This window comes from Polyodon spathula, chromosome 11 (assembly GCF_017654505.1).
Source record: "Polyodon spathula isolate WHYD16114869_AA chromosome 11, ASM1765450v1, whole genome shotgun sequence".
Taxonomy (NCBI): domain Eukaryota; kingdom Metazoa; phylum Chordata; class Actinopteri; order Acipenseriformes; family Polyodontidae; genus Polyodon; species Polyodon spathula.
The window spans coordinates 47,269,916-47,297,520 of record NC_054544.1 but is presented as its reverse complement, the minus strand read 5'-3'; the positions used below and the strand labels follow the sequence as shown (position 1 = coordinate 47,297,520).

Below are 27,605 nucleotides of genomic sequence, written 5' to 3'. Positions count from 1 at the left end.
TGGAGCACGGTCAAGACGATCATCAAGTAGTGGAAGGTGTATGGCATCACCAAGACCCTGAAGACAAGACCCTAGATGAGGCCATCCCTCCAAACTGGATGACAGAGCAAGAAGGAGACTGATCACAGAGACTACCAAGAGGCCAATGGCAACTTTGCAAGAGCTACAGGCTTTTATGGCCAAGACTGGTCAAAGTGTGCACGTCACAACAATATCCCCAAGCACTCCACAAATCTGGCCTGTATGGTAGGGTGGTAAGAAGGAAGCCATTATTCCAGAAAGCCCACCTTGAATCCCATTTGAAGTATGCAAAAAAGCACTCTGTAGCTATGTGGCAAAAAGTTTTGTGGCCCTATCCCAGACTCACAGCTGGTATGCCTAAATGCAAAGCGTTATGTTTTGGCGCAAACCCAACACAGAGCATCACCCAAAGAACACCATTCCTACTGTGAAGCAAGGTGGTGGCAGCATCATGTTATGAGGCTATTTCTTATTGGCAGGGACTGGGACAGAAGGGAAAAAATGAATGGAGGAAAGTACAGAAGTCTTTGAGGAAAACCTGCTACCCTCTGCAAGAAAGCTGAAACTGGGACGGAAGTTCACCTTTCAGCACGACAACGACCCAAAGCACAAAGCTACACTGAGTAGCTAAGGAATAAAAAGGTAAATGTCCTTGAGCGGCCCAGTCAGAGCCCCGACCTAAATCCAATCGAAACTCAGTGGCAATGCTTGAAGGAACTTGAGAGTTTGAACAATTTTGTGAAGAATGGTCAAATATTGCCAAATCTAGGTGTGCAAAGTTGGTAGAGGCCTATCCCAACAGACTCACAGCTGTAATTGCTGCCAAAGGTGCTTCCACCAAGTATTAACTCGAGGGTGGAGACTTATCCAATTATGATTTTTCAGTTTTGTATTTAATATATAATTTTTTTTCTCAATAAAAACTTTTCCCATTAAGTGTGCAGTATGATGTGTACATAAGTGGAATATCCTCATTTAAAATGCGTGAAAAAAGTTCAAGGGAGTGTAGACTTTCTATAGGCATTTCAGCAATTCGTTATAACTAAGTTTTCGGGGAATTGTGTTAATGGCCGTGTGCAACATAACCCTTTTTTGCACGTCCTGTTGCATGTAACTGGTATTACTGTATTTAATTTTCTGCTGGTTTTACAGACATTTGAATTCGATCAGTGTGTCACCGTCCTTCTCATACTTCAGTTTGAAACTGTTTATTTGCAGACGAATATCATAATGCAATCATAAATATTGACGCACGTTTTTATAGGGCGAGGCAACTTTTTTTTTCAGTGATGGGCACCAATGGCGCCTAACCACAAATAGGCAGTTGCCAAAAAATGTGTCACATTTGAAACAAATTTTAGTCAGTCTGGGAATGCATTCTCTTTTTTGCCAGCGGGTTTCAGTTGCAGTATTTTAGGACACTGCCAGGCCTGTCTGAAGCGGCAGCGCGCAGTCTGTACCTCAGGTTAGTGTTGCTCTTGGCAGTGGAGTTGCGCGCAGGCGGCACCACTTCCTTGGCAGCCTCGTCCCAGAAGCCCATGTTGGAGTTCTTGCTGTTGGGTGCGCTACCCCAGATGCTGTTGCTGCCCACATCAACACTCCACTGGGGGCTGCTGTGGCTGACGGAGCCCCACACAGAGTTACTGATGCTGCTCTGTAAGGAAGAAGGCTAGAGGGTAAGGGAATCACAAAATGGTTCTGCACAGTGCAGTGTACAAAGAGGGAGAAGACAGGGCTCAGGAGTGGCATTACAATACAAAGCCACCAAACTGGCTCCAAGCACTGAGCAGCTCTATATACATCTCTAGATTTTCATTTTTTTTGTGACTTCCAAGAGACGTCCAAATACACATGTTTCAGAAGTGCTTTGGTTTGGGAGTGGGACAAAATTGACTTCGACAGCACTTGGGAGACTAGTGTGTAAAGCAGGTACTGTGAACACTGACATTGCAACACAAAGCAAGATGGGCATATCTGACCTGCAGAACTGCACTGGCTCCACTGGAGGAATTCAGGTTAGACAGCTGGCCCTCCAACTGAGGACAAACAAGTCAGGAAAACAGAAGTGTGTTATTTTTATGGTCCATTATGTTGTATTTCCCCCCTCCCTCCCGCACCCCAATCTCTAGCCCAGGCTGTCCTGCTGCTTGAGAACAGCAGGAACAGGAACAACTTTCAAGTCCCTCTTCAGCCTTAATTGGAGAGAATGAGGCCAAACTCACTCAGCACAGCAAGGTCAACCTGAACTCCTCTCAAACACACACACTGCATTAACCCCCTTCTGGAGAAACTGGATGTTTGTTAAAACATGAAGAAAATCATTATCGAGCACACAAGGCCTCACAAAGACAGAGGGCTGTGGGGCCTCTAGACGTAGAGCTAGTGCCTTTGTGATTGCTCAGACAGGTGACTGAGTTCGGACGAGTGATATTGAAGCATGGGGGTTGTTTTTATTCACTTGCATGCTTGTAGTCTTTGTTTTAAAGTATGTTAGAGAATTTGAACAGCATCACACTGAAAAATGCTTGGTGCTGAAAGGGTTAAATAAGGAACTCTTTTTACTTGTAAATTACAATAAGGATCCTGTTCAAGGAACTTTCAGAAAGTATCCTGGCCACCTAATAGATTGAAGGGAAATGTCAGGTTAATATCTAAATTGTATTGTCTATTGCAAGCCGATTACTGTATTTACTTATTTTGTACCAATTAGTTTGGTTCCCGATACAAACAATTCTAGTAGGGCGTGTGTGGTGGTAGTGGCAAATCTGTGGGCATCCGTAATGTACGTCTTCAAGGAAATTATTCTTTATTACTTCCAATAGTTTTTCCTGAAAAGATGAGTAAAACAGAAATACGAGGAGTGTGTTGGACTCACACTGCACTGTAATGGCCGTCTGGTTGAGTGTGTACTCAAGCTGCATGCCTGTCTGGTTGTGTGTATACTCGAGCTGCATGAACCCATTTTCTGATTATTTACCATTCCAAGTGAAACACATGAAGAAACTGCTGCTTGGATTTGTGTGACTTGCTGTGCACCAATACTTTTATTTTTTAAAATAAAATACAAGCAGCTGCTCACTGGTTTCACTTGCAATGGTAAATTAGCCCAATCAAACCCATTGACCCTCACCTGATTGTCAACACCTGCTTTCTGGAGAGTTGAATCCAAATAATGGATTTGAGCAGCACTAGTATGTACTCACAGCTTTGTTCTGGGCCCGGTTCTGTGGTGGGTTCTGCTGCTGCTGCTCCGGTTTCTGTTTGTGCTGCTTCTGTACCTGGCGTGCCTCCTCTTGCTGGATCTCCAGCAGGGATTTAGTGGTGGCTGGCTGCTTGGCGACGCCTCCCCAGCCTAACAGCTTTGCAGCCTGCTGCTGCTGAGACTGCTGCTGGAGAGCCTTCATCAACTCCTGCTGCTGCCGCCGCTGCTGCATGGCACAGAGAGAGAGGAGCCCCGAACTGAACAAGCTCTTCAGAGTCATACACAGGCACACAGGATAAAGTAGAGCTATCAACAGTTTATAGCTTACACATTTTCACAAGTGTTAAACATATATTGCTGGTTTCACAGACCAGGGATAGCATTAGTCTTAATCTTGGATAACCTCAAGTTAATAAGTACAGATGATGTCCAAGGACTAGTGCTAGTCAGGGTCTATGAAACCAGCTACTGTTATATTCCCTAAATGTTTAACCATTGTCAAAAGATATGCATGTCAATATGTAGAGGTTAGCTGTAGTGTTCATGCAGTAGTATGTGTGCAGTGTGATCTATTCAGTATTTTCCACACACATCAATGTTATACACCTGCAGCTGTGTAGCCTAAAAAAGTAACAGCATACTAATGGAGGGCTTCATTTTATTTATTTATTTAAAACTGTTGCTAATATGCCCTAGTTGTAGCCTACACAATTTCATAAACGCTATCTGCTGTGCACTTCCTTTTCCTATATGGGTCTCAAAACGTGCAGTTTTACAGCAAACATGTTTTTTAATGTTTAAAAACATGATATCTAGTATTACACACGACTGGTTAAAGAAAGTTCTCAGGTTTGAATAACTTAAGTATTCGCTCTGTGGCAGCCATCCTCTCACCTCCTCCCGGGACTCCCGCTCCCTCTCCTCCTCCAGTTTTTGGATCTCAGCCAGTGACAGAGTGTTCTGAGACTGTGGCAGAGCTGCAGCACTGGACTGCTGGCCCCATTTTGAAGACGACGGCAGCTAAAGGGAAGCAAAGAAAAGTGTTTTGTGATCAGGACCTGTTCTCACAACCATCAGGACTAAATGTACTAAGACTCCTGTGCTGTCTGTTGCAGGTACCTTCATCTGTGCCAGCTGCTGCTGCTGCTGGTGTTGCTGGAGTCTGCGCAGAGCCTCTTGCTGCTGCTGCCTCTGACGCGCAAGCTCCTGCTGTCTCTGGGCTTCCTTCTGCAGCTCCAGCTCTTTGCGTTTGTGCTCCTGCTCCTCCAGCCGCTGCTTCTCCTCTTCCATTCGCTGCAGAGCCTCCATCTCCTCCCTCTGCCAGCGGGCAGCTTCCTCCTGCTGCCTCCGCTGTTCCTCCTGCTACACAGAGAAGTACACACCATCACCAAGCTCACCGTTCCACACACCTCCACCCGCTCTACCACCAGGCGCAGGGCCAAACCCCGATGCAGTAAGCAGGGATACATATTGATGTCCCACCTGTTTCCGTAGCTGCTCTTCCCTCTGCCTCCTCTCCTCCTCCTCCAGCCTCCTCCGGGCCTCCTCTTGCTGCCTCTCCTCCTCCTCTTCCCTCTGTCTCTTCAGGGCTGCCTCTTCTTCACGCTGCCTCTGCAGGGCCGCCTCCTGCTCCCTCTGCCTCTGGCGTGCCGCCTCCTGTGAAGAGACCGTATGTTTTAGCTGGGGAACCAGGAACCGTGCCATTTCTCACTGCACACCCCTTATACTACTGGCCCTCTAGTTAGCGGCAAGGATGAGAATGAGACTCCCCTTGCACAGCAGTGTGATCCATTCCAAGTCTTACTAAGAGTTTAAATCAGAACATACCTGAGCTTGACATATACACAATATCACTAGTCAAGCTTGTATTAAAACTCTGAATGGGTGAAACTGCTTTACAATAGGAGTCTTCTTTCCATTCTTGTAACGGTTACGGGGGTTCCAGGAGCTTCTAATGGGGAAATCTACAAACAACCGGAAAACGCCAGCAGAACTAAGATCAACTTTTTTTCTTCCTCCAACAAAATCAGCAAGACATCTGATGAACTTAAAGAATTTAAAAAGTCCTCAAACCCTATTGTAACTGTTGGCTATCTGAGATGCCAGGTAAACATTTAATCTACCAATTTTTGTTCACTTTCACCAAAGCCGTCTCTAGGACATAGCAGTAAACCCACATAGAACAAGTTATTCCTATTACACCCTATCCTAAACCAAAGAACACAAAACTAAGGAACTTTCACAACTACAAATTTGAACATAAAGTTTACAAACGAGAGGAGGCCATTCGGCCCATCTTGTTAGTAGCTTATTGATCCCAAAATCTCATCAAGCAGCTTCTTGAAGGATCCCAGGGTGTCATCTTCAATAACATTACTGGGGAGTTGATTCCAGACCCTCACGATTCTGTGTGTAAAAAAGTGCCTACTATTTTCTATTCTGAATGCCCCTTTGTCTAATCTCCATTTGTGACCCCTGGCCCTTGTTTCTTTTTTCAGGTCGAAAAAGTCCCTTGGGTCAACATTGTCAATACCTTTTAGAATTTTGAATGCTTGAAATAGTTTGCCGCGTAGTCTTCTTTGTTCAAGACTGAATAGATTCAATTTTTAGCCTGTCTGCATATGACATGCCTTTTAATCCCAGAATAATTCTGGTTGCTCTTCTTTGCACTCTTTCTACAGCAGCAATATCCTTTTTGTAGCAAGGTGACCAGAACTGCACACAATATTCAAGATGATGTCTTACTAATGCATTGTACAGTTTTAACATTACTTCCTTGATTTAAATTCAACACTTTTCATAACATAGAGCAAGTTGGCCCCCATAAAACAACTAAAAGAAAGCAAGCTTGATATTGCACTCTTACATTTATTGCACTTAAATGGCCCCACACACTTAACAACTGTATACTAATTAACCTTTACACCACAGGTAAGTATAAATACATTTACAGTTTATAGAAAAACATTCTTTCCAGCAATAATAAAGTTCACTAGACCTATGGATAAACAAAGTATCTGCACATACCATACTTTGGGGGATCCTGACCGCTAAATGATACCTTTCTTTCTCTGCACTACTGTACAGTAATTTTACAAAGAGAACTAGTTATAACTTTTGTCACAAATATATACCTAAGTTTTCAAATAACAAAACGCCAATCATTTATTATTGCATTTCCAGAAATAGTATATCATAACACGATCAGTTGCAATGCATTGCATAAAAAGAGGATAATAATGCCCAAACAATTTAACAACCATCCTATTACTCTATTCAACAATTAAGTTAACATTTTATTACTTTAAAACCAGACTAGAATGTAGAAACTTGTATTAATAAAGTGCATTTAGTACAGTATGTTTTCACACAGTCAATAGCAGTATTAGTAGTTTCAGACTAGTATCAGTAAGAAAGCCACAGATTATTAAACACAGTTTACATGTAATATGAACCTAGCAGTGTTTGCATTAAACATACAAATACACTTTGATAAGGTAAGAAATTAAGGTCAGTCTTTATAAATCACAGCAGTCTTGGACGATTCAGTAACTTAATTAATCCCTGCATGTGTTCTCCAACCAGTCGGAAAGCCATTCAATGATTGTTTCTTTTTAAAAGAAACAGATCAAAGTTCTTCACTGAACCTCTTAAGTCAAATTAGTATAATCCAAACTCTGCTTGTCTTTCTATGCACGCCGCCATGACTAAGTTTTCCTGCGCGCTCTGTGACTACGTCTGTGTGTGGGTCTTGCTCTCTCTGCGAATACATCTGTCTGTGTGTCTCTTGCTCGCCCACTGCTGCTCATATTTAAAAGGCAAACCAATATTAATTTAAAAAAGGGACAAAAACATACTGGGCACAGTTACCGATCGTCACACTATCACTAATTAGGAATGGATCAAGGTTATGTTTGCAAAATGTTGCATGCATGCATATATGAAAGAGAAGAATGTGTATTAAAATAGCAGTACACCGGAAATTTGACAGTAAACAGGATTTTACAAGACTTCTGTTAATGCTGGGACACCATTGAAAACAAGATTGAATATCAGCTGCTCTATGAAGGTTGCTGCGAACATGGCAATGCAAGTAGGAGTTTCAATGAACTTCTGTTTTTTCAGTGTACAAGGTATGACTGGCATAATCCCTGGCAAATGATTAAAAGATAAAGGACCCTTGTGTGCTCTCTTTCCCTGTGAGCTGCTTACTTGTTTTCTCCGTGTGAGCTCCTCTTCTCTGTGCCTTCTCTCCTCCTCCTGCTGCTGTCTCCGCAGCACCTCCTCCTGCTGCTGCTGTCTCTTCCTCTCCTCTTCCTCCCTTTTTACTCTCAGCTCAACTTCTCTCCTCTCCTGCTCCAGCTAGAACAACGGGTAACACATAACTGTGCGTTACACCACAGATTCAGAGTCAAGGGACTAACACCCATTCGCATCTTCATGGTCCAAGAATTTCTGCTTGCATGTTCTTAAGTACAAGACCTGAAAGTTTAACAGGACTACACTCAAAATCTGGTGGTACTAATAGTGTGTGTGAGTGAAAGGTTTTACCTTAGCTGCCTTCACTTTTTCCAGTTGTTGTAGTTGCTCTGGAGCCGACGCCTGTGTCGTTGAATCAACTGGTAAATCCCAGACGCTGCTGCCTTCCCAGGCTAGAAAAACAAGAAAATAAACCTCATAACAGAAAAACAAGGTAACAAACAAACACGGGTAACAAACCTCATAACAAGAACACAAGGAAATAAACAGAAACACTAGGTAACAAACCTCATAACAGAACCACAAGGTAACAAACCTTATAACAGGCCCCTGCGTGAATCAAGAGATTCCAACGCATTGCGACATTCATTCGGGCGCATAACACACACACACCCACCTACCTTTTGGGTTTCTAGAGTCTGTATTTATTACACACCATCCATCCGTTTTCAAAACCTGGTTTGCAATTCAGGGCTAAAGTCTCGAGTTAGTCAGAGTTTAATGTCCTGACTACATTTTGTAAACTAAGACTCAAGTTGTCTCCTGCATTTTTTTTCCTCACCCAAATCTCAGCAAAAGTAAACTGTGCAACTAATGAAGCTGTGAAGACCCACTTGCTTTTTAACTGTAGGTTCTGATTTTGTGCTGGCTGGACGGTTTCATGGAAAATACAGGATTTTGTATGGTACACACAAAGATTTTATACTTGCATGGTCGATGTGACCAACATTACCTGAAGGCTGAGAGCATGGAGTCTGCAGTTCCCATACTGAACCTGTATCGGGTACAGACATGGACCTGGTTACAGGAGGAACCAGGTTCTGGTCCGATGCTCTGCAAGACAACAAGTGAAACTCAAGATTACAATCCACAGCACTGACAAACATGCCCCTAGCACTGGACAGACTACAGCAGAGTTATCTACACCTGTATGCATTATAAAGAGAGTTTCAAACAGATGAATGAAATTGGATCAGGGTATGAGACAATGCTTGAAGCAGGTTCTTTTTTTTCTCAAACTTCTCTTTACCCAATTATAGGTCATGCTTCTACCGTCCCCTGCTTTTCAAAGTGAAAAACACCTAAAGAAGAAATGCATCATTTACTATACAGTGTAGGAACATCTGCATGGGTGTGGCAAAACCTTTAACCTCAAACAGTCTAGAAGTGCAGGGTCCTCCCTAGGCCTTTTCAGCCAGGCGGGCCACATAGCTGAATAAAACCCGATCTGCCCATCTTGCAGATACTACTGTGCCTTTAACAAGGATTGATTGTGCTTCTAGCAGACTAGATCAGCTGCGCGTTGCTGGGTGAGAAAAAATAAATAAAAATCTTGGAATCATATAATAGCTTACATCTTGACACAACATTTAACCAATCAGAGTTGAAGTGGCGGTTTTTCTGTATTAAGCACTTTGAGAGGCCAAGACGTTACAAATGACAGCTAAAAAAAACAATAGTGAATGAATGCAGGGGCCCAAATAAGTCAACTATCAGAGCAATCCTCCGCCTAATACTAGCTTTGCACCGGCTGCTTTGTTAAAAACATATATAATTTTCAGGTATTATCATTTAATCCATTTTTTGTCGTACTATTGTATGATAAGGTGATATATATAGTACATAATAGCCATTGTAAGAATATGTACCCAGGTGAGAGATATTGGGGGTTAATTTATAGAGGCTGTAAGCCTTTAAGAAGAAAAGGCGCAATGGAATATCAACTGCTGTCAGCTGACATACAAATGCTTAAGTGCAGAGGTGCTGGATTATTACACTACGGTTTCATGCAAGCGTTATGATGGAGACCTGCGAGAGTACTGCTGTGTTAAAAAAAATGGTTACGATGAACAGTTGCATTCAAAAAAAATGTAGAACAGCAAAAAACAAAAGACCTACATTAACAAAATGCCCAGAAAACTTAAAGAAAACTATTTAAATGAACCAGCAGCTCAATAATTATGCTAAAAAGGAAGTGAAAAGGTTACAGTTTTTTGGTGAACTCTAAGTTATCTTTCCCAAGTCGAATCGTAGTGCCTAAATAAGCACGGTAATTTACCATCATAAAAACACAGCAAAGAAGAAGAAAATGTAGAACAAAGCGCAACCAGATAGTCAATGAAAGGCAACACATCATTGTTTAAGGTAAGGCAGGTTCGTTTCCGTTAAGTGCTCCCGGCTATAATGTTCTGCCGCCTGGCTGTACAGAATTCCTGGGGAGAACCCTAAAGTGCATATGTATTTTTCTTGCTAGCTTCTGTAATAATTTCTTACTCAAATCTAGCATAACACAATGGAAGTACAATTTTTAAACAAATCCAGACAGATGCACAGAACCAGCTACAAAATAAAAAAATATATATAAATAAATTATAATATACAACTAATGTAGATGGTTGGCGACGAGCTCTGCGTTTGTGTGCCCACTGCTACCTCCTGAGCCACCTGGCGACGGCTTGCGGGTCCATGACAGTTGTTATTGTCACAACCTTATTGGAACTGGAGCGAGTAACCAGTTTGCAGTTAAGCAGCCAGGGGTCCGTGGTGTATTGTTTAGAGTAGTCTAAGTGGCTTCTGAAGAAAGAGCCCTGGGCCTGTGGCAGCAATATCCTAGCGCTGCCAGGGCACAGCCTGTTTAGGCACAGAGTGCTTAAAAGCACACCTGCCCCAGTGGAAAGCGGTAGCAGGCTGTCTCCGGATGGGGCCAGCCAAAACAGCAGCAGCCTGTGGCGCTGGCCTAGGGTGCCATTGTGCTGCAGGCTTGCTTGATGGGGTGGGAGCGTTGGGAGAAGGCGCACCAACTCCCTGGTGAACTCCTTTGCACACTGCGACTGCTGTAGCATTTTGTCTACCGCCGGACCAAATGTGTGGCCTGGGGTGACGGGAGCGTCTGCCGTTTTATCCCCATCCAGCAGTCGTGCTCGAGAGAGCCACCAACGCTGCCAGGTTCCTAACTATCGCTGGTCCACTAAGCTTGGACAAACTGAGCAGATTCCAGATTCTCATCTAACTGGACAGATGAGGGCTTGAGGGTGTCAAATTGACCGGATAAGGTGAGTCTTGTAAACTACAATGATGCTGTTGTACCTTCCCAGCCTAGCAGAGAAAACACTAGCTGCATATGCTTTCTTGAGAATGACCTCAGTCACTCTGCATTGCTTGTTTGGAAATGCTGCGTCCTTGGAAAGCAAGGACAAGTTAGCAGGCCAAGGCACCTGTAACACTGCAGTCACTCACTGCATTAAAAGGAATAAGCTCGGCCGAAAACGAGAGCTGTGCCACTGGCATGTCAGACTCTGCATCACCTGATGGGAGGACCAGCTGATCATCCATCTCTTCTGAGGCAGTGATGGTGAGCATGTCATCTATCTCATCAGTCACTTTCTGGAATGGTACAGTCTGCGCAGTCAGTGGCACTACTGGCAGTGACTGTAGAGCTGACCGCACTCTCAGCAGTTCTGCAAGGAATGCTTGCTAGCTCAAAACCTTTCTTCCTCCTCCACTTTGGGGGGGATGACGACGACGACACAGGACTGTAGGGCTATAGGGGTCTTTCTAGCTCGACTCCTACCCTCTCTCTGGACAGGACCACAAGAAGGGGTGCCAACTTCACTGGTGGAGCACAGCAATGCCGAGCACAGCAATGCCGAGCACAGCGCAGGTGTAAGGGATCGTTCCCTAGAGTGACGTCTCTGTTCTCGAAGTACGTTTCTTGAACGATGCAGAGATATCAATTAGTGATGTCTGTCAAAGTACCTGCACACTACACTTGGTTCACTAGGCACTCAGTGCCTACGTGTACTCAGTGCCGACACAGTACTCTCTCAGCACCTACTCGCACTCGGTACCGAAGCAGTAACCTCAAATTCGCAAGCGAGATCGGGGGCGATAAATCGCAGTTACTGTAAGTGGCAAGTTAGCAGGGATGCCCACATGCAAGTCAGCCACTGGCTAAACTGCATAGTCAGTGCGAACACCAAATAAGCAGCAGCCTTCACCAAAACAGTAACCTCGGTCCCCAAGGATTGGGGGAGACAAGTCGCAGTTACTACATGTGGTGAATCAACAGGGAAGCCCACCTGCGAGTCAGCCACTGGCTAATTCTATATTCGCACCCAAAAATAGACAAAGCCTGCTTCGAAAAGCCTTTGTAATAGTACTGAAGAAGCAGTACTAAAACAGCATTGTGATGCTAGTAGGCACATCTACAATAGTTACTCGCAATTTTTCAATACTTACCCCTAAGAATGAAAAAACAAAAAAACAAACACACCGGTGGAAACGAAAGCGAAACTACATAGTCCACAAATTTATTCTTATTTACTTACATGTAAAATACACAATAAAATTTACATTAAAACAATGATATACTCCAACTAGAGTGAGTCAGTCTAATGTACTAGGATCTCGGAAAGGAACGCCTAAAATCGAGCAGTAGGTTTCCCATGGCACACAAGACCACGGTGGGATGCAACCAACACAGACTAACAGGAAAACAGCTCGAAATAATATTTTATTTCAGGTATTCTGTGCGTGTGTGTCATTCAGTCATTATATATGAATTTAAAAGCAATCTAAAAAGCGCCAACAGGTATATGGAGAAGAAAGATACACTTATCTGTTTCAGGAGTAATCAGCACAGCTGAAAAAGGAAAACGGCAACGATTGTAGGGGTCGCTGCTGTTTTATGGTTGTGTGGCGGAGCCTCAGCTGCGCCACGCTGCTCTAGCGAGAATCTTTGCTATACAGTTTTTCAGTTGGAGAAACACCCATTTTGTAAGGGTTAATATTCCCCTACTTGAAAGGGAACAGTAGCACCTTTCCCAAACTACTGAAAAGCTGAATACAGATTAAACGTTTGTCTACTTCACAGATTAAACCTCTGAAATTAACCATGGATGAATATGAAGTGCGTGGGTCTCAACGCTCTCTCCCTCCTACACTCACCTCATCTTCAGGGCCTGGTACTGCTGCAGGAGGAGGCGGAGTTGGGGCTGCTGCTGGGGAGTGCTCAGGGCTGCCTTCTGCTGCTGCGCCAGAGCCTGGGCATACTGTTGTCTGAAAAGAGGGCACAAACTGATCATCTGCTTCTCATTCATCCACCCCTTCAAAAAAACAGCATACTCCGCACTTTTGCACAACTTTGCATTCAAATCCATCATGACATATCTTAGAAAAGCCCCCCGAGTTTACTCAAGGGGTTGGAAATAAACCTGCAGTGGTAACCACATGCAAAAACATCACAGCTTTGCAATCCTGTTTTTCTGTGTAAGTGGAACATGGGAGCAGAAAATGCATTAAACAAACCAGCAGGAAGTGCCAAACGTGTGTGTTTCCAGGGCGGTGCTAAAAAGGCACATGGTTTGGAGTTCTTCTCCTACTTCAATTGATTGTTCACGCTTGTTCAAAAAAAATAGTAAACATGCATGATTGAGCAGATTCCACTCTGATATTATTATTGGTGGGTGAAGCAGGCTTCTGCCGATTGTGCCTAGGGAGTGCGCACTGTGCTGCTTATAATCTTTGCTGTTTTCAACTTGTGGTATCTGCATTTTTTAAAAAGTATAAATGTTTACTAATAAATCAACACTCGACTGTTTATGTTTTATTTATTAGCTGCGGCTGCATTTAGCAACAGCGTCTGGTTGAATTTGGTTTCGGTGGACACATCTGTAACTTGCAAAAGAAAAACGGGGAAAAAAAAGGAAGTATATATACTATATATATTGTAATAACTGAAATGGTCCTTACCAGGAAACAGATACAAATAAAAAAATAATATATATATATATATTATATATATATATATATAGACACACACCCACAAAAAAAACTCAGTTATACAATAAATAAAACCTTTCATGCCAAGACAATCAGCAATGGTTGCAGAAACCACATGCCATGATGCCTGGCCGAGCCCTATTCAATCTAGCTGTAATGCGTTCTAGGTGCACTATCTCAAAGCAGTGATCCAATATCGAGACAGAGGCAGATCTGGAGTAATCCAGAGCTAGCTGCAGGATTTATTTTTTCGCCGAAATTACCCGTTAATAAAATTGAGTTAATTTAATTTAACAAACAAACAGGAAGCAGATCCAAAATGAACCCCTATGACATTAGATAGCACACAGCTCACATGACATCAAAAACTAGCAATGGCAGGGCAATCCCAGAACAAGTGCATGGAGGTGTCTGGAGTGCCAAGTTAGAACATAAGAAAGTTTACAAACGAGGAGGCCATTCGGCCCATCTTGCTCGTTTGGTTGTTAGTAGCTTATTGATCCCAAAATCTCATCAAGCAGCTTCTTGAAGGATCCCAGGATGTCAGCTTCAACAACATTACTGGGGAGTTGATTCCAGACCCTCACGATTCTCTGTGTAAAAAAGTGTCTCCTATTTTCTGTTCTGAATGCCCCTTTGTCTAAACTCCATTTGTGACCCCTGGTCCTTGTTTCTTTTTTCAGGCTGAAAAAGTCCTTTGGGTCGACACTGTCAATACCTTTTAGAATTTTGAATGCTTGAATTAGGTCGCCACGTAGTCTTCTTTGTTCAAGACTGAACAGATTCAATTCTTTTAGCCTGTCTGCATATGACATGCCTTTTAAGCCCGGAATAATTCTGGTCGCTCTTCTTTGCACTCTTTCTAGAGCAGCAATATCTTTTTTATAGCGAGGTGACCAGAACTGCACACAATATTCAAGATGAGGTCTTACTAGTGCATTGTACAGTTTTAACATTACTTCCCTCGATTTGAATTCAACACTTTTCACAATGTATCCGAGCATCTTGTTAGCCTTTTTTATAGCTTTTATAGGTCTTTTTCATAGATTCCTTCTCCAATTTCAGTATCTCCAATATGATATTTATAATGTACATTTTTTTTCCTGCGTGCAGTACCTTACACTTTTCCCTATTAAATGTCATTTGCCATGTGTCTGCCCAGTTCTGAATCTTGTCTAGATCATTTTGAATGACCTTTGCTGCTACAACAGTGTTTGCCACTCCTCCTACTTTTGTGTTGTCTGCAAATTTAACAAGTTTGCTTACTATACCAGAATCTAAATCATTAATGTAGCAGAGGACCTAATACTGATCCCTGTGGTACACCACTGGTTACCACACTCCATTCTGAGGTTTTTCCTCTAATAAGTACTTTCTGTTTTCTACATGTTAACCACTCCCTAATCCATGTACATGTGTTTCCTTGAATCCCAACTGCGTTCAGTTTGAGAATTAATCTTTTGTGCGGGACTTTGTCAAAAGCTTTCTGGAAATCTAAATAAACCATGTCATATGCTTTGCAATTATCCATTATCGATGTTGCATCCTCAAAAAAATCAAGCAAGTTAGTTAGGCACGATCTCCCTTTTCTAAAACCATGTTGACTGTCTCCCAGTACCCTGTTACCATATAGGTAATTTTCCATTTTGGATCTTATTATAGTTTCCATAAGTTTGCATATAATAGAAGTCAGGCTTACTGGTCTGTAGTTACCTGGTTCAGTTTTGTTTCCCTTTTTGTGGATCGGTATTACGTTTGCAATTTTCCAGTCTGTCGGTACCACCCCTGTGTCAAGAGACTGCTGCATGATCTTGGTTAGCGGTTTGTAAATTACTTCTTTCATTTCTTTGAGTACTACTGGGAGGATCTCATCCGGCCCAGGGTTTTTTGTTTATTTTAAGAGCTCCTAGTCCTTTTAACACTTCTGCCTCAGTTATGCTAAAGTTATTTAAAACTGGACAGGAACTGGATGACATGTGGGGCACGTTGTCCGTATCTTCCTTTGTAAAAACTTGTGAAAAGTAATCATTTAATATATTTGCTATTTTTTTTTCTTCCTCTATGATTTTGCCATTTGTATCTCTTAAACATTTAATCTCCTCTTTGAATGTTCTCTTGTTGTTGTAATATTGGAAAAACATTTTGAAACTGGTTTTAGCTCCCTTAGCAATGTTCATTTCTATTTCTCTCTTGGCCTTTCTAACTTCCTTTTTGACTTGCGTTTGCAGTTCCGTGTACTCTTTCTGCGTACTTTCTTTTTGGTCATTTTTTAATGCTCTATGAAGTGCCTTTTTTCGCTGAATATTTTTTTTAATTGATCTATTAAACCATTTTGGCAATTTAGTTTTACATTTAGATTTGTCTACTTTAGGGATGTAATTGTTTTGCACCTCTAGTACATTTTTGAAGAACAACCATCCTTCTTCTGTGGGTGTTTTCTCTATTTTACTCTAATTTTTCTGCTTCTGTTAGTCTCTGTTTCATACCTTCATGGTTTTCTTTTCTAAAATTGTAAACCTTAGCTTTAGTCTTTACTTTTGGGGTTTTAAAAAACACTTCAAATGAGACCATGTTGTGGTCTGAGTTTGCCAGTGGTTCTCTGACCTCTGTTTTAGTTATTCTGTCTTCGTTATTTGAAAAGACTAAATCAAGGCATGCCTCCCCTCTAGTCGGTGCCTTGACAAATTGTGTTAGGAAGCAGTCATTTGCCATTTCCACCATTTCAATTTCATCCTTCGTGCTACCCACCGGGTTTTCCCATTTTATAAGTTGGCAGATGTTGCAGACAGGAATTGGAATAATTTAACTTAAAACACCTGTAAGGAGTGGCACCGGCATGGTGTATATGCTTAAAATGTATTAATCAATCAGGAGTAAGTCCAATCCATCTCAGCTCTCTGTCCCAAGTGTTGTGACTGGCTGTCAGTTGCATGTTTGGTTCTATAAATTATAAATATGAGAAACCATGCCTCCCAGATCTGCCATCGGATAACATGGTAGAAGTGGATTCCAGGGTACACCATATGTCTGCATGGCTAATCTAAGTTTCAGATACATACAAAGGAGGACGAACCCGGTAGAGAGTACTTATTAGCGGTCTTCACAGGTCTACCCGGACCCGAGACATGTAACGAACAATTTTGTTTACTCAGTAATACACAAACTGTTGATTACTAATAAAGAGGCTCTCTTTGGTACTAAAAATCACCATTTATAATTCCTCTTGCGTGGAATTAACACAGCTTGCAGAGTGCAGCACAGACACGTGACCCATTTGAAGGTATTTCTTTTAGATCATTCTTAAAAGTCGGAGTAATGGATTTGTTAAATTCCATGAACAAAAGCTCACAGAAAAATGCTGTGTGGGAATCATTTGTTGCTATTGTGGACAAAAGAGGAAAATAAGTTTTGCAAAACACAAATTTTACATCAATTCCATTTGTTCTTGTGTTAAGTTTGTAATAAAAACCACACGTTTTCAAGATCGTGCTTCAGTTCATTTGATTCAGATAATGTATTTCTTTGTATCAAACATTATATATTTAATTTTACAGTCCTCTAGACTGTAGGTTCATGATGGAATAATCACTGTCTGTAGTTGAGCCAGATTTCTAGGTTGACTGGATAAAAGCACTGCTTTATACTGTATCTAGTCAGTGCATACACCAAGCTGGGGAAAGGAAAAGCGTGCCACTTTTTTCGGGACAGGTCGGAGCCAGGTATAACAAAAACTCTACATCTGGTCGGGTTGGGTAAATAATTGATCTTGAAGTCTATGAGGCTGAAACAAAGCTGCTTCTATGGAGCACTAGGGGACTCTTAAATCCTGGTCGATCCATTTCCTCAGAGCCCTGAGTCGGAATGCCCAATAACAGAATTTCAAATTCGGAAGAGCTAATCCTCCAGCGGATTTGGTAGTTGCAGGCAAGTCAATCAGATTCTAGAGCTCCTGCCTCCCCAGAATACATTTAGAAATCATGGAATGTGCTTGCTCAAAAGTATTTTGGAGGAGGGGACACAGGTACAAAAAATAAGTTAAAACAAGGTAAAACATTAATTTTTACTGTTGCTAATCTGCATGTTCTTAATCTTAATGTTCTACATGACAGCACTGAAATCATCCTTGACAATCTTCTGAAATGAGGAGTGAATCCTAATACCCACGTATGTAAATTAGTTGTCAGCTAGAATGGTAGGTAACCTAGTGATTTTTGCTGCCTCATTAAGGGGCATTAATAAGACAGCAAATTGTATAGCCTGCTAGCTTTGCAAAATCAAACAGTTTCAACACACTTGAAATAGAGACAGAGATATTAGATAAGTACAAGAGAATATCATCAGCATACAAAAGATATGTGAAGTTTGTAACTATTTACTTCAATTGGAGTGGTAAGTGTACTTTACCTAGTAGCCGGGGTGAGAGTGGGCATCCTTGTCGAGTTCTTCATTCCAGCTGGAGAGAGGAAGACCGACAGCTGCCAGAGGAGCATTAAAGGGTTTGCACCATAGAAACACATTTGGGGCTAAACCCAAATGTTCAAGTACTACCCATACATAACCCCATTCCAACCTATCAAAAGCCTTTTTGGCGTCAAGTGAAAAAACTGCATAGGCTTCAGGAAGAATGTCCGCAGAATTAATTGTGTAATAATCTGTGCATATTATCTGACACTAATCGCACACTAATGAATCCTGTATGAACAAAATTGATTACATTCCCTATAAAAGGCTCTAGTCTAGCAACTAGTAACCTGGCATAGTTTCAAATCACTATTAATGAGGGAGACAGGATGAAAACTAGAACACTCAAGAGGATCCTTCCCTTTAACGCAAGAAAATAATGCAGTTTTCTGATCTCTATGAAAAGGTACCACACTAAATAGTGTGATTAACAGAATCTAAAAATCAATGGTCCAACAATGTCCCAAATTACCAATAACAACTGCGGGGGAAGACCATCAAGACCTGGGGGTTTTCCTTTCTGTAAAGCCTTTAACTCTTCCAATGTAATTGGGGTATCCAAAAGAGGACTATCTGCCATTGTAAATTTTAGTTAAATCCAAACTGTTTAGAAATGTTGTTGTCATGTGTGTCGGTTAGCGTTTCTGAAGTGTAAAAGGTAGATTATCCTGCCTTCTATTGCAACTGTGGCACCATTTAGTAGGGCAGAAATTGTAAAAGGTAGTTTAGCTGAAGGCCCCTGACAGAAAGGGTACGGTTTCAAAAAAAGGTTGAAAACCCCTGCTGGAGGGACACGCTTTGTTTTTTGTTTTATCCATTCAGCCGTATCAGACTCTTGGTGATCCGATGGATAAAGTTCCTCCAATGGCCTCGGTCATTGATGGCATTCTTTAGGTCTTGGAAACTCATGTTCGTATCGTTCTTGACAGCATCCAACCACCTTGATCTTGGTCTTCCTCTTTTCCGTTTTCCTTCCATCATTCCAAGCATAAGGTTTTTTCCAGGGAGTCCTCTCCTCGCTATGTGTCCGAAATATGCGAGCTTCAATTTGGTCATAAATGATTCCAGTGACCGTTCTGGCTTGATTTGGTCTAGAATTGATTGATTTGTTCTTCTGGCAATCCAGGGAATGCGCAAAGGCCGCCGCCAACACCAGAGTGCGAAGGAGTCAATTTTTCGATTATCATTTTTCTTGACTGTCCAACTTTCGCATCCATACATCGCTACAGGAAAGACCACTGCCTTGACGATTCGTACTTTTGTTGTCAAAGAGGTGTCCTTGGACTTCATCAACTTGTCAAGGTTCATCATTGCTTTTCTTCCCAGGAGTAGCCGTCTTCTGATTTCAGGGCTGCAATTGCCATCTTGACTTACCTGTGATCCCAGGAAAATGAAGTCTTTAACTATCGCTAGTTCTTCATCACCAATCCTGAGGCTTTGTAAGATTCCTGTCGACATGAGTTTGTCTTTTTCACATTCAGCTTTAGTACAGCTGCTGCGCCAACTTCTTTGATCTTGACAATCATTGCTTTGAGATCTTCTGCACTTTCCACAATTAGGGTTGTGTCTTCAGCATACCGCAGGTTGTTGATTTTTCTTCCTCCAATTTTGGTTCCACTTTGAGCATCATCGAGTCAGGATTTTCATGCAATATGTTCAGCATAAAAGGTTGAACAAATATGGCGACAGCATACAGCCTTGTCGGACGCCCTTTGCAACCCTGAACCAGTCCGTTTCTCCATAATCAGTTCTCACCGTCGCTTTTTGATCAGTGTACAGGTTCTTCATGATATTGATCAGATGGCTTGGCACCCCCATGTCTTTGAGCATATTCCACAGTTTTCCATGGTCAACAGTCGAAGGCCTTGGTGTAGTCTATAAAACAGAAATAAACGTCCTTCTGGAATTCTCTGGCCTTTCCAATTATCCACCTGATGTTGGAAATCTGATCACGTGTTCCTCTTCCCTTTCTAACTCCAGCTTGCACATCCGGCAATTCTCATTCCATGTACGGTTGTATTCTTCCTTGTATGATCTTCAGCATGATCTTGCTGGCATGTGATATCAAGGCTATTGTGTGGTAGTTTGAGCAATCCTTTGCATCCCCCTTCTTTGGGATAGGTACAAATATGGATCTCCAGTCTTCCAGGCCATTGCATCTTCCAGATCTGCTGACAAACAGCCGTCAGTACTTTAACTGTGGCATCGTCTGGTGTTCTGAGTAATTCAACTGGTATTCCATCGGTTCCAGCTGCTTTTCGTTTTGCCATGTTTTTCAATGCCCATCTTACTTCACTTTCCAGAATATCAGGCTCTAACTCAAAGATTTCATCTTCAAACCTCTGTCATGTTTTCTTCTCGCTTGTACAAATCTTCTGTATATTCTTTCCATCTTCTTTTAATATCTTCCCCATCCATGAGATCCTTTCCTTGTTTGTCCATCAATATTCCAATCCGTGGGCAGAAATTTCCTTTTATCTGCTTGATCTTCTTAAAGTCATCTCTTGTTCTGCCTATCCGGTTGTTATCCTCGATCTCTTGGCATTCTTGCTGTAGATATTTCTTTATCCTTCTTCGCCTTGCGCTGGAATTCGGCATTTAGTCTGGCGAATGTATTTCTGTCTCCAATAGCCTTCGCCTTTCTTCTTTGATCGGCTATTGTCAGCGCTTCATTGGAGAGCCAATTCGCCGCCTTTTTGCGTCTCGCTTGTGGAATGTTCTTCTTGGAGTACTATATCGCGTATTTCTCCCCAGAGTTCGTCAGTCTGTCTTTCGTCCAAGTTGAGAGCATTAAAACTATTTTCAACGGCAATGGAATATGCATTTGGTATATTAACCAGGTCGTATCTTCATGGTATCTAGATCTGCTTGGTTTTCTTCAGCCGGATCTTCAGCTTTGCTAGCAGTAGTTCATGATCCATGCCACAGTCTGCTCCTGGACGTGTCTTTGCTGACAGTACTGAGCTTTTCCATCGTCTGCTACAAAGTATGTAATCGATTTGGTTTCGGTGCGGTCCACGTGTAAAGTCTTCTTTTGGGCTGCTTGAACCATGTGTTCATGACGCACAGAGTTTTCTTGGCAGAATTCTATCAGTCTGTCTCCTGCTTCATTTCGGTCACCCAGTCCTCCTTTTCTAGCTATTCCAGGTTCTTCTTTTTCTCCAACTTTGGCAATACAATCTCCAATGATGAGAATGGCATCCCTCTTTGGCGTTGAATCAATCAGCTGTTGCAGGTCTGAGTAGAATGTTTCGTGAGTGTCTTCATTTGCATCAGTCGTAGGCACATACACTTGAATAATAGTTATGTTTAATCGGGTGGCCTTGAATTCGAATGGATAATATTCGGTCATTCTTCGGATTGTATCCCATGACTGCATTCGTGATTTTTCTCCATAATTATGGCTACTCCGTTTCTTCGGTTTGCATTATGTCAGGCATAAAAAACTTTGTAATCACCTGATTGAATGACCCATTCCTGTCAATTTCAGCTCACTTATTCCAAGTATACTGATCTTCATACGAGCCATTTCCGCTTTCACGATGAAATGCTTTCCTTGCTTCATGCTTCTAACATTCCACGTTCCAACTGTATGCTTCTTAAGCTTTGAATGTTCCTTTCGTATCTGGGTAAACCAGCATCTGAATGTCCTTTCGGTTTTGGTCCAGACGCGTCACAACACCCAGTAGTAGTAACTCTCGGTATTTTGGGCAACTTCCGAACCGGGGGCCTCATCTTCCAGCTCCATTTCTTGAAATCATTTTGGTCGTCTATCCATTATTTTCTTGGCGGAAATACTGAAGTGGGTCGCCATTTTCTTCTTCAGTGCAGTCCAACAATGTTGGTTTGCCAGATGTTTTGGCCAACTGATACCGCTGCTGCCCAGTATCTTCTCTCCCCATTTATCCAGGCTTGAGACCGGCTAGCTGTGATTGAGGGCCACGCTATGTTTTTGCATATAAGAACACATAACCCTACTACAGTAACAACAATTATTTTTATTTAATTATGACCTACTACTATGTGCATTATTATTAATCCACGTCCTCATTAGTTTCCCTGATCCGTTTATTTAAATATGAAAAATTACAAATACAAAAATACAATCTCTGTGAACCCTTTATCATTAAACCGTTATGGTTACATTGAATTTCTATCCCCGACCAAAACCGATTTCAATATACTTTGTGGAGGCGATTACAAGCAAGAAAGTGCTTTAAGAGATAAAAATGTCAACTCAGTTGAATGTAAGGCTCAAAGGTGAGCTCCTGGGGGACAATCAATTTTGACATGGGAAGCCGAAATCACTGCCAGATGGACCTTTAAATGTAGACAGGGAATTCTCTTCATCAAATAGTTCCTGTAAAAATGTCTGTATAAATGCCACGGGACAGGTGGTGAGATCAAAACCAAGACAGGCACCATATCTGAAAGATGCCCCACTTGTACCCATACTGGGAACTGTGGATGCTGCTCTGGCATTCTGCAGGGTGTCAATGACCCTATAAAAAGCCCTAGACAGCTCAAATGTTGCCGTTCACAGGCCAGAACCAGAGTTGTGGCATTCCAATGGGTTGGAATGCCACAACGTCTTCCGCCTGACTGAACAGGTCATAGCGGTAGGTCAAGCTCCATGGCTGGTCGCTCAGGAGCTGCATCACAGTTGAAAACCAAACAGGTCTCCTGGGCCAGGGGGGTGAAGACATATCCAATTATGATCTTTGTTTTGTATTCAATATATAATGTGTATATCTGGTGTGCAGAAAACTGGAAATTCCTCATTTAAATGCATGAAACTGAGGCACTGACACAACAAAATGTGAAAAAAAGTTCAAGGGCGTGTAGACTTTCTACAGGCACTGTATGTATTTTTGACATTGTATCCGTGTTCCCTAAAAAAACAGACAAGGATTGGAACGGGCCAAAATGATAATGACATGTGCGTCACACGAGTACTGTGAGAGGGCCTGCAAGCCCAGGAACTGCTAGTGAATCGCAATGGTAACCGTGCTTGTTGTACAGTACATGTACTGCGGGAACAGAAGCAAGTCTGCAATTAGTTACTGCGGAAGCAGTCTATAGGGATGCCCATCTACAGTGCTCCTGGCTAATCAAACATCCAAAAGCTGACGAAAGCCTGCTGTTAGAATCTTAACAGCCGTAGCAATGTTTCTGCAAGCAGAACTAGTGCAGCAACGAGACAGACTGCAAGCAGAACTAGTGCAGCAACTAGAAACAGAGAGACTGCAAGCAGAACAACACATGAAAAGCCTCCTTGTACTAGACAGAGCAATACTTAAAATAAATATTTCTGACCTGGCGTGTCTCGTTGAAGACATGTGCTTTACTAATATTCATCGGAAAGAACTGTGAATTTAGGGAAACTTTCTCAAGGTGTGGACAATGTTTCCAGCAGTTGCTGTGAAGCAGTTGTTCAGCTATAGCTATCAAAGCTATCCTACTGGAAAAGGGACAACTCGGAACAAAACAAACAGCAAGTCCTGTTAAAACCCATCCTTTGTTGTCAGCAGTGCTATATCCAAAGACCATAGGGGCAGATCACAGGGGGATGAGGGGGTCAAATCCTACCCACTCTGTAGTGGGGGGGGGGGGGGGGGGGGGGGGGGGCGACACAGTAGTACATGTATTTGTCCCCCCACCATACACTTATGACCCTTTAACAATATTTTTTAAACAGTTGTCATTCAGAATGGTTAACTTCTTTTGTTGGGACTGGAACGCACCAGATTCTCCACCCCTCCTTATTTTACACAATTATCCAGTCTGAGCCTGTGAACCTGACACGCCTCACTGCTTGCACATGTGCCACTGATGAAGCTGATGCTACAATAATGTTTTTGATTTTAGAAATGGAAATTTGGTTTTGTTTTAGGAAGGTACCTGAAAAAAGTGAAAACAAAATTGAGACAAAAACGTTTTGATGAAATTTAGCTTATCGTTTTGCGATGGTAATCGCAGAGACTAATGTAATTTCAACCTGACAACTTGTTTCCACCTTGTATTACACTATGTAACACAATTTTTGTTCCTGGGTAGTAAGTGTTATTTCCTAATTGCTTATGCCTCAAAAGTATAGAAAATAGCTATTATTCCCCACAAACTTTGCTTTTGTGACCAGGACAGTGATATTTCAAAATATCACAATTTCCAATGGGAAAATGGGCAAATGTGTGTCTTCGTTCACATAGTCAGAAAAAAACAACATATGAATCCAAATTAACATGTATTTATAGTAAAGTAATACAAAGATGACTACAAAAGATTTAGAAGTGAGTAGTTTTGAGATTTACAATTATACTGTAAATACAGTATAACTGTAAATCTCAAAAAACTACTCACTTCTAAATCTTTTGTAGTCATCTTTATTACTTTAGTTTAAATACATGTTAATTTGGATTCATATGTTGTTTTTTTCTGACTGTGAACGAAGAGACACACATTTTCCCATTGGAAATAGTGATATTTTGAAATATCACTGTTCTGGTCACAAAAGCAAAGTTTGTGGGGAATAATAGCCGTGTTCTATACTTTTGAGGCATAAGCAATTAGGAAATAACACTTACTACCCAGGAACAAAAAAAAAAAAAATATTTGTTACACAGTGTTATCTAGCTAGCTACAACACAGATGAAACCTATGCATAGATAGTGGTGATAAACTGTTTAATTAAGAACTGTGTAAAGCAGGAGGACAGAGTAGATGTATTTATTTTAATACTGGGTCAATTATATTGACTACTTAGAAACCTGCTGCTGCAAGTAATGAATTAGTTGGTAGCAAAGGGAATTTAAGCATCGTTTTGATGCAAAACCCCAAAACAGCCTACGCCATTTACAAGCATTATACCAATTTTTAGCAATAAAAGTGTTTAAGCCAACCGGTTTCACACGTTATCCCTGGTTACACTGTGAGGAGTCAATTAAGGGAGTACAGTACTGTGCTTTTTCTGTGCAAAGGAATGACAAATTAAACTAATATATACTGTAGTTGTCATTTAACATTAGGAACATTTATCGCTACCGTTAATACTCGCCATCTGTGTTTAGAAGAATTTGTCGTGATGTCACGCTTTGCTTTCCTAAATTGCTACACGTTTCACCCCCCCCCCCACCATACAGTAGAGAACGGCGCCCACACCAAAGACCTTGTAGGAAACCAGAACTGTGTTCAAAATCATATTGTAAAACAAAGAAGCTTTGCCACAATTTGTAATTATGAAAACGTTTTAACATTGTGTAATTAAATAACTTTTAGCAAACAATATGAAATGCTAAACTGAATTTGCAAGCCCTTTTCTGAGGGTTACATTAAAAAATACATAAGGGACTCCCAAGTGGTGCATCCAGTAAAGGCGCTTCCCGTGGCGTGTAGAATGCGCCCTACAGCCTGAAGATCACAGGTTTGAATGCAGGCTATGTCACTGCTGACCGTAACAGGGGGTTCCTAGGGGGGGCGTACAATTGTCTGAGCGCCGCACGGGTAGGGAGGGCTTAGGTCAGCAGGGCAATCCATGGTTCACCGCGCACCAGCGACCCCTGTGGCTGATAGGGTGCCTGCGGGTCTGCAGTGGAGCCATTCAGATCTGTGCTGTCCTCTGGCACTATACGTCTGGTGGCTTTGCTGTGGACCGCAGTGCGAAAAATGGATTGACTAGAACACGTTGTCCGAGGGATTGCAGCAGTGAACCAGGATGAAATAGTGGGCATTCCAAATAGGGGAGAATACCAGGGTAAAAAACCACTGGCAACGACTAAATTAAAATAAATACATAACAATTACTGTAAACAAGCAGGCATATCACATTGACAGTTTTACCACACCACATTTAAAAATGTGTACAGCTGGCTGTGGCTACCACTGTATGTTTGCACAATAAGGTGGGGACTGACAAACCAACAAAACACCTCGGAAAGTTCTGAGAATTTGGGTACCTGGGTTTCTGACATCTTTGTTGAAAGATCTAAAATTTAAAGTGCATAGGGGTGGGCAAGTCTCACAGTGCAGGGGAATAGGGGGGGGTTTACAGATTCTCTGTCCCACAACAGAGCAAGAATACATAAGGACTCCCAGCACAGGTCATGGCAGTACTTATATATTGTACCAGAGGGAAACAAATCAAACCAAATTAACACTGAGACAACAAAGTTTTAATGTAGTCCAAGGGGTCTATCTTAATGATCTAAAACAGTGGCTAATCTAAACTCTGCCACCCTTTAACCCTGTATTAATTCAGTATTATTTACTGACCCATGTGTTAACATTACTACATAAAACAGCTAAATTTGCTCCCCAGAAAAAGAGATTGCAGGGCGACGGTATTAAGATCTGTGGCTATTTCGAGGATTAAGAGACCCTGTAGCCTCAGATGCCTGTGAACGGAACGGCCTCTACCTCAGCAGGTACTGGTACTGCAGCTGCTGCATTTGGTACAGGTTGAGGGCTGTGAGCTCCTGCTGCCTCTTCAAGCGCTCCTGATCCAGGTCACCCTGAAAACACACACAATGCATTTACCATCGCTTACCCTGGTTTCATGTGTTTCTTAATAAACTTTACTATATCTCCCTGGGCTTTACCATGCTTTCACATGCTTTATTACACTTTGCTATGCTTTTACCATGGTCAACTTTTATATAAGGGAGTGAGGGCACTGCTGCTGACTGTCACCACGTGCAGATGCACGTAAGAGGTACGGATTAATGTAATCTTGTAGTTTATCTACAAGATGGGTTCAAATACGGAATTGTGAAGAACACACAACCCATCTTTCACATTACCCTCATTTGTTTTTGAGGGTTTATGATCTTGACTGCTTTCTTGTCTTATAAATTGTATTCATTTTATTTGGAAAGTACTACAAACAAATGCAAGTCTTGGTTCACTTTTGTTCCGATTACACATTATTACTACAACTCCTTGAAGGTGTGTAAAGATCGGACAGCGATCACAACACTGGATGCCTTCAGAGGCGTAGACTTTAAAATGTTTCACCTCAGAACCCTACAGCCACAGAATGTAGATGTAAAAATAGAAGCGTGACCCAAGTACCACAGTCCTCACCAGTAAGGGGGGTGGGGAGGGCCCGGGTGCGAAAGGGACCCGCCCCCACATCTTGATGATCTCCCCGAGAGGCTGGAATACCTCGTCACAGCCCCGCTTCACCAGCAGAGTCATCGTGAAGTACCCTGCCTGAAACCACTCTGCCATCTCCTGGTTGGTGAAGGGACCTACAACAAAGACAGCACCCTCATCATCAATCTGCTGGAGCTGGCACAGCTAGGTTAGCAAGATACACTTACACAGCAGCAAAAGAAAATATTGTTCACCTGAAGTTTGTGGATAAGGGGTGGGTCAGTGCTCCTGGTGTTTAACGCATTCACAGAATGTGAATTACGCACAATATTTAAAATGTAATGCATAAAGAATACACATAGCAGTTTTACTGCACAGCTTGAGTTTGCATGTTATCAAGCTTCTTGTACTTTGTTGGTTCTGGCTTCTCAATGGCCAATTGTGAATATACTACATGCGGTAGCTAGAGAACGGATCACAGAAATGTCGGGAGAGCTAATTGTAGCCTGCCTGGGAATGCCCGAAACACACGACCAGTAAGGCCATGGTGAAGAGGCAAATGGATTCTTGA

The 27,605-nt window shown here is 42.0% G+C and overlaps 1 protein-coding gene across 7 annotated transcripts in view; it reads right to left on the bottom strand.

The window, feature by feature from the left end:
* gigyf2 (GRB10 interacting GYF protein 2) overlaps window positions 1-27,605 on the bottom strand; it is a 119,358-nt gene that overhangs the window by 19,557 nt on the left and 72,196 nt on the right. For 3 of the 7 annotated variants that reach the window (XM_041263860.1, XM_041263863.1, XM_041263861.1), the window contains 12 exons: window positions 27,023-27,189; window positions 26,357-26,451; window positions 12,650-12,760; window positions 8,436-8,536; window positions 7,775-7,875; window positions 7,436-7,585; window positions 4,706-4,879; window positions 4,343-4,585; window positions 4,118-4,243; window positions 3,225-3,449; window positions 2,001-2,057; window positions 1,482-1,675 (listed from right to left, as the gene is read on the bottom strand). In XM_041263860.1, coding sequence (XP_041119794.1) covers window positions 1,482-1,675; window positions 2,001-2,057; window positions 3,225-3,449; window positions 4,118-4,243; window positions 4,343-4,585; window positions 4,706-4,879; window positions 7,436-7,585; window positions 7,775-7,875; window positions 8,436-8,536; window positions 12,650-12,760; window positions 26,357-26,451; window positions 27,023-27,189 — 1,744 coding nt within the window. The remainder of the gene's footprint in view (window positions 1-1,481; window positions 1,676-2,000; window positions 2,058-3,224; window positions 3,450-4,117; window positions 4,244-4,342; window positions 4,586-4,705; window positions 4,880-7,435; window positions 7,586-7,774; window positions 7,876-8,435; window positions 8,537-12,649; window positions 12,761-26,356; window positions 26,452-27,022; window positions 27,190-27,605) is intronic. The other 4 variants (XM_041263865.1, XM_041263866.1, XM_041263862.1 and 1 more) reach the window with 3 other exon arrangements.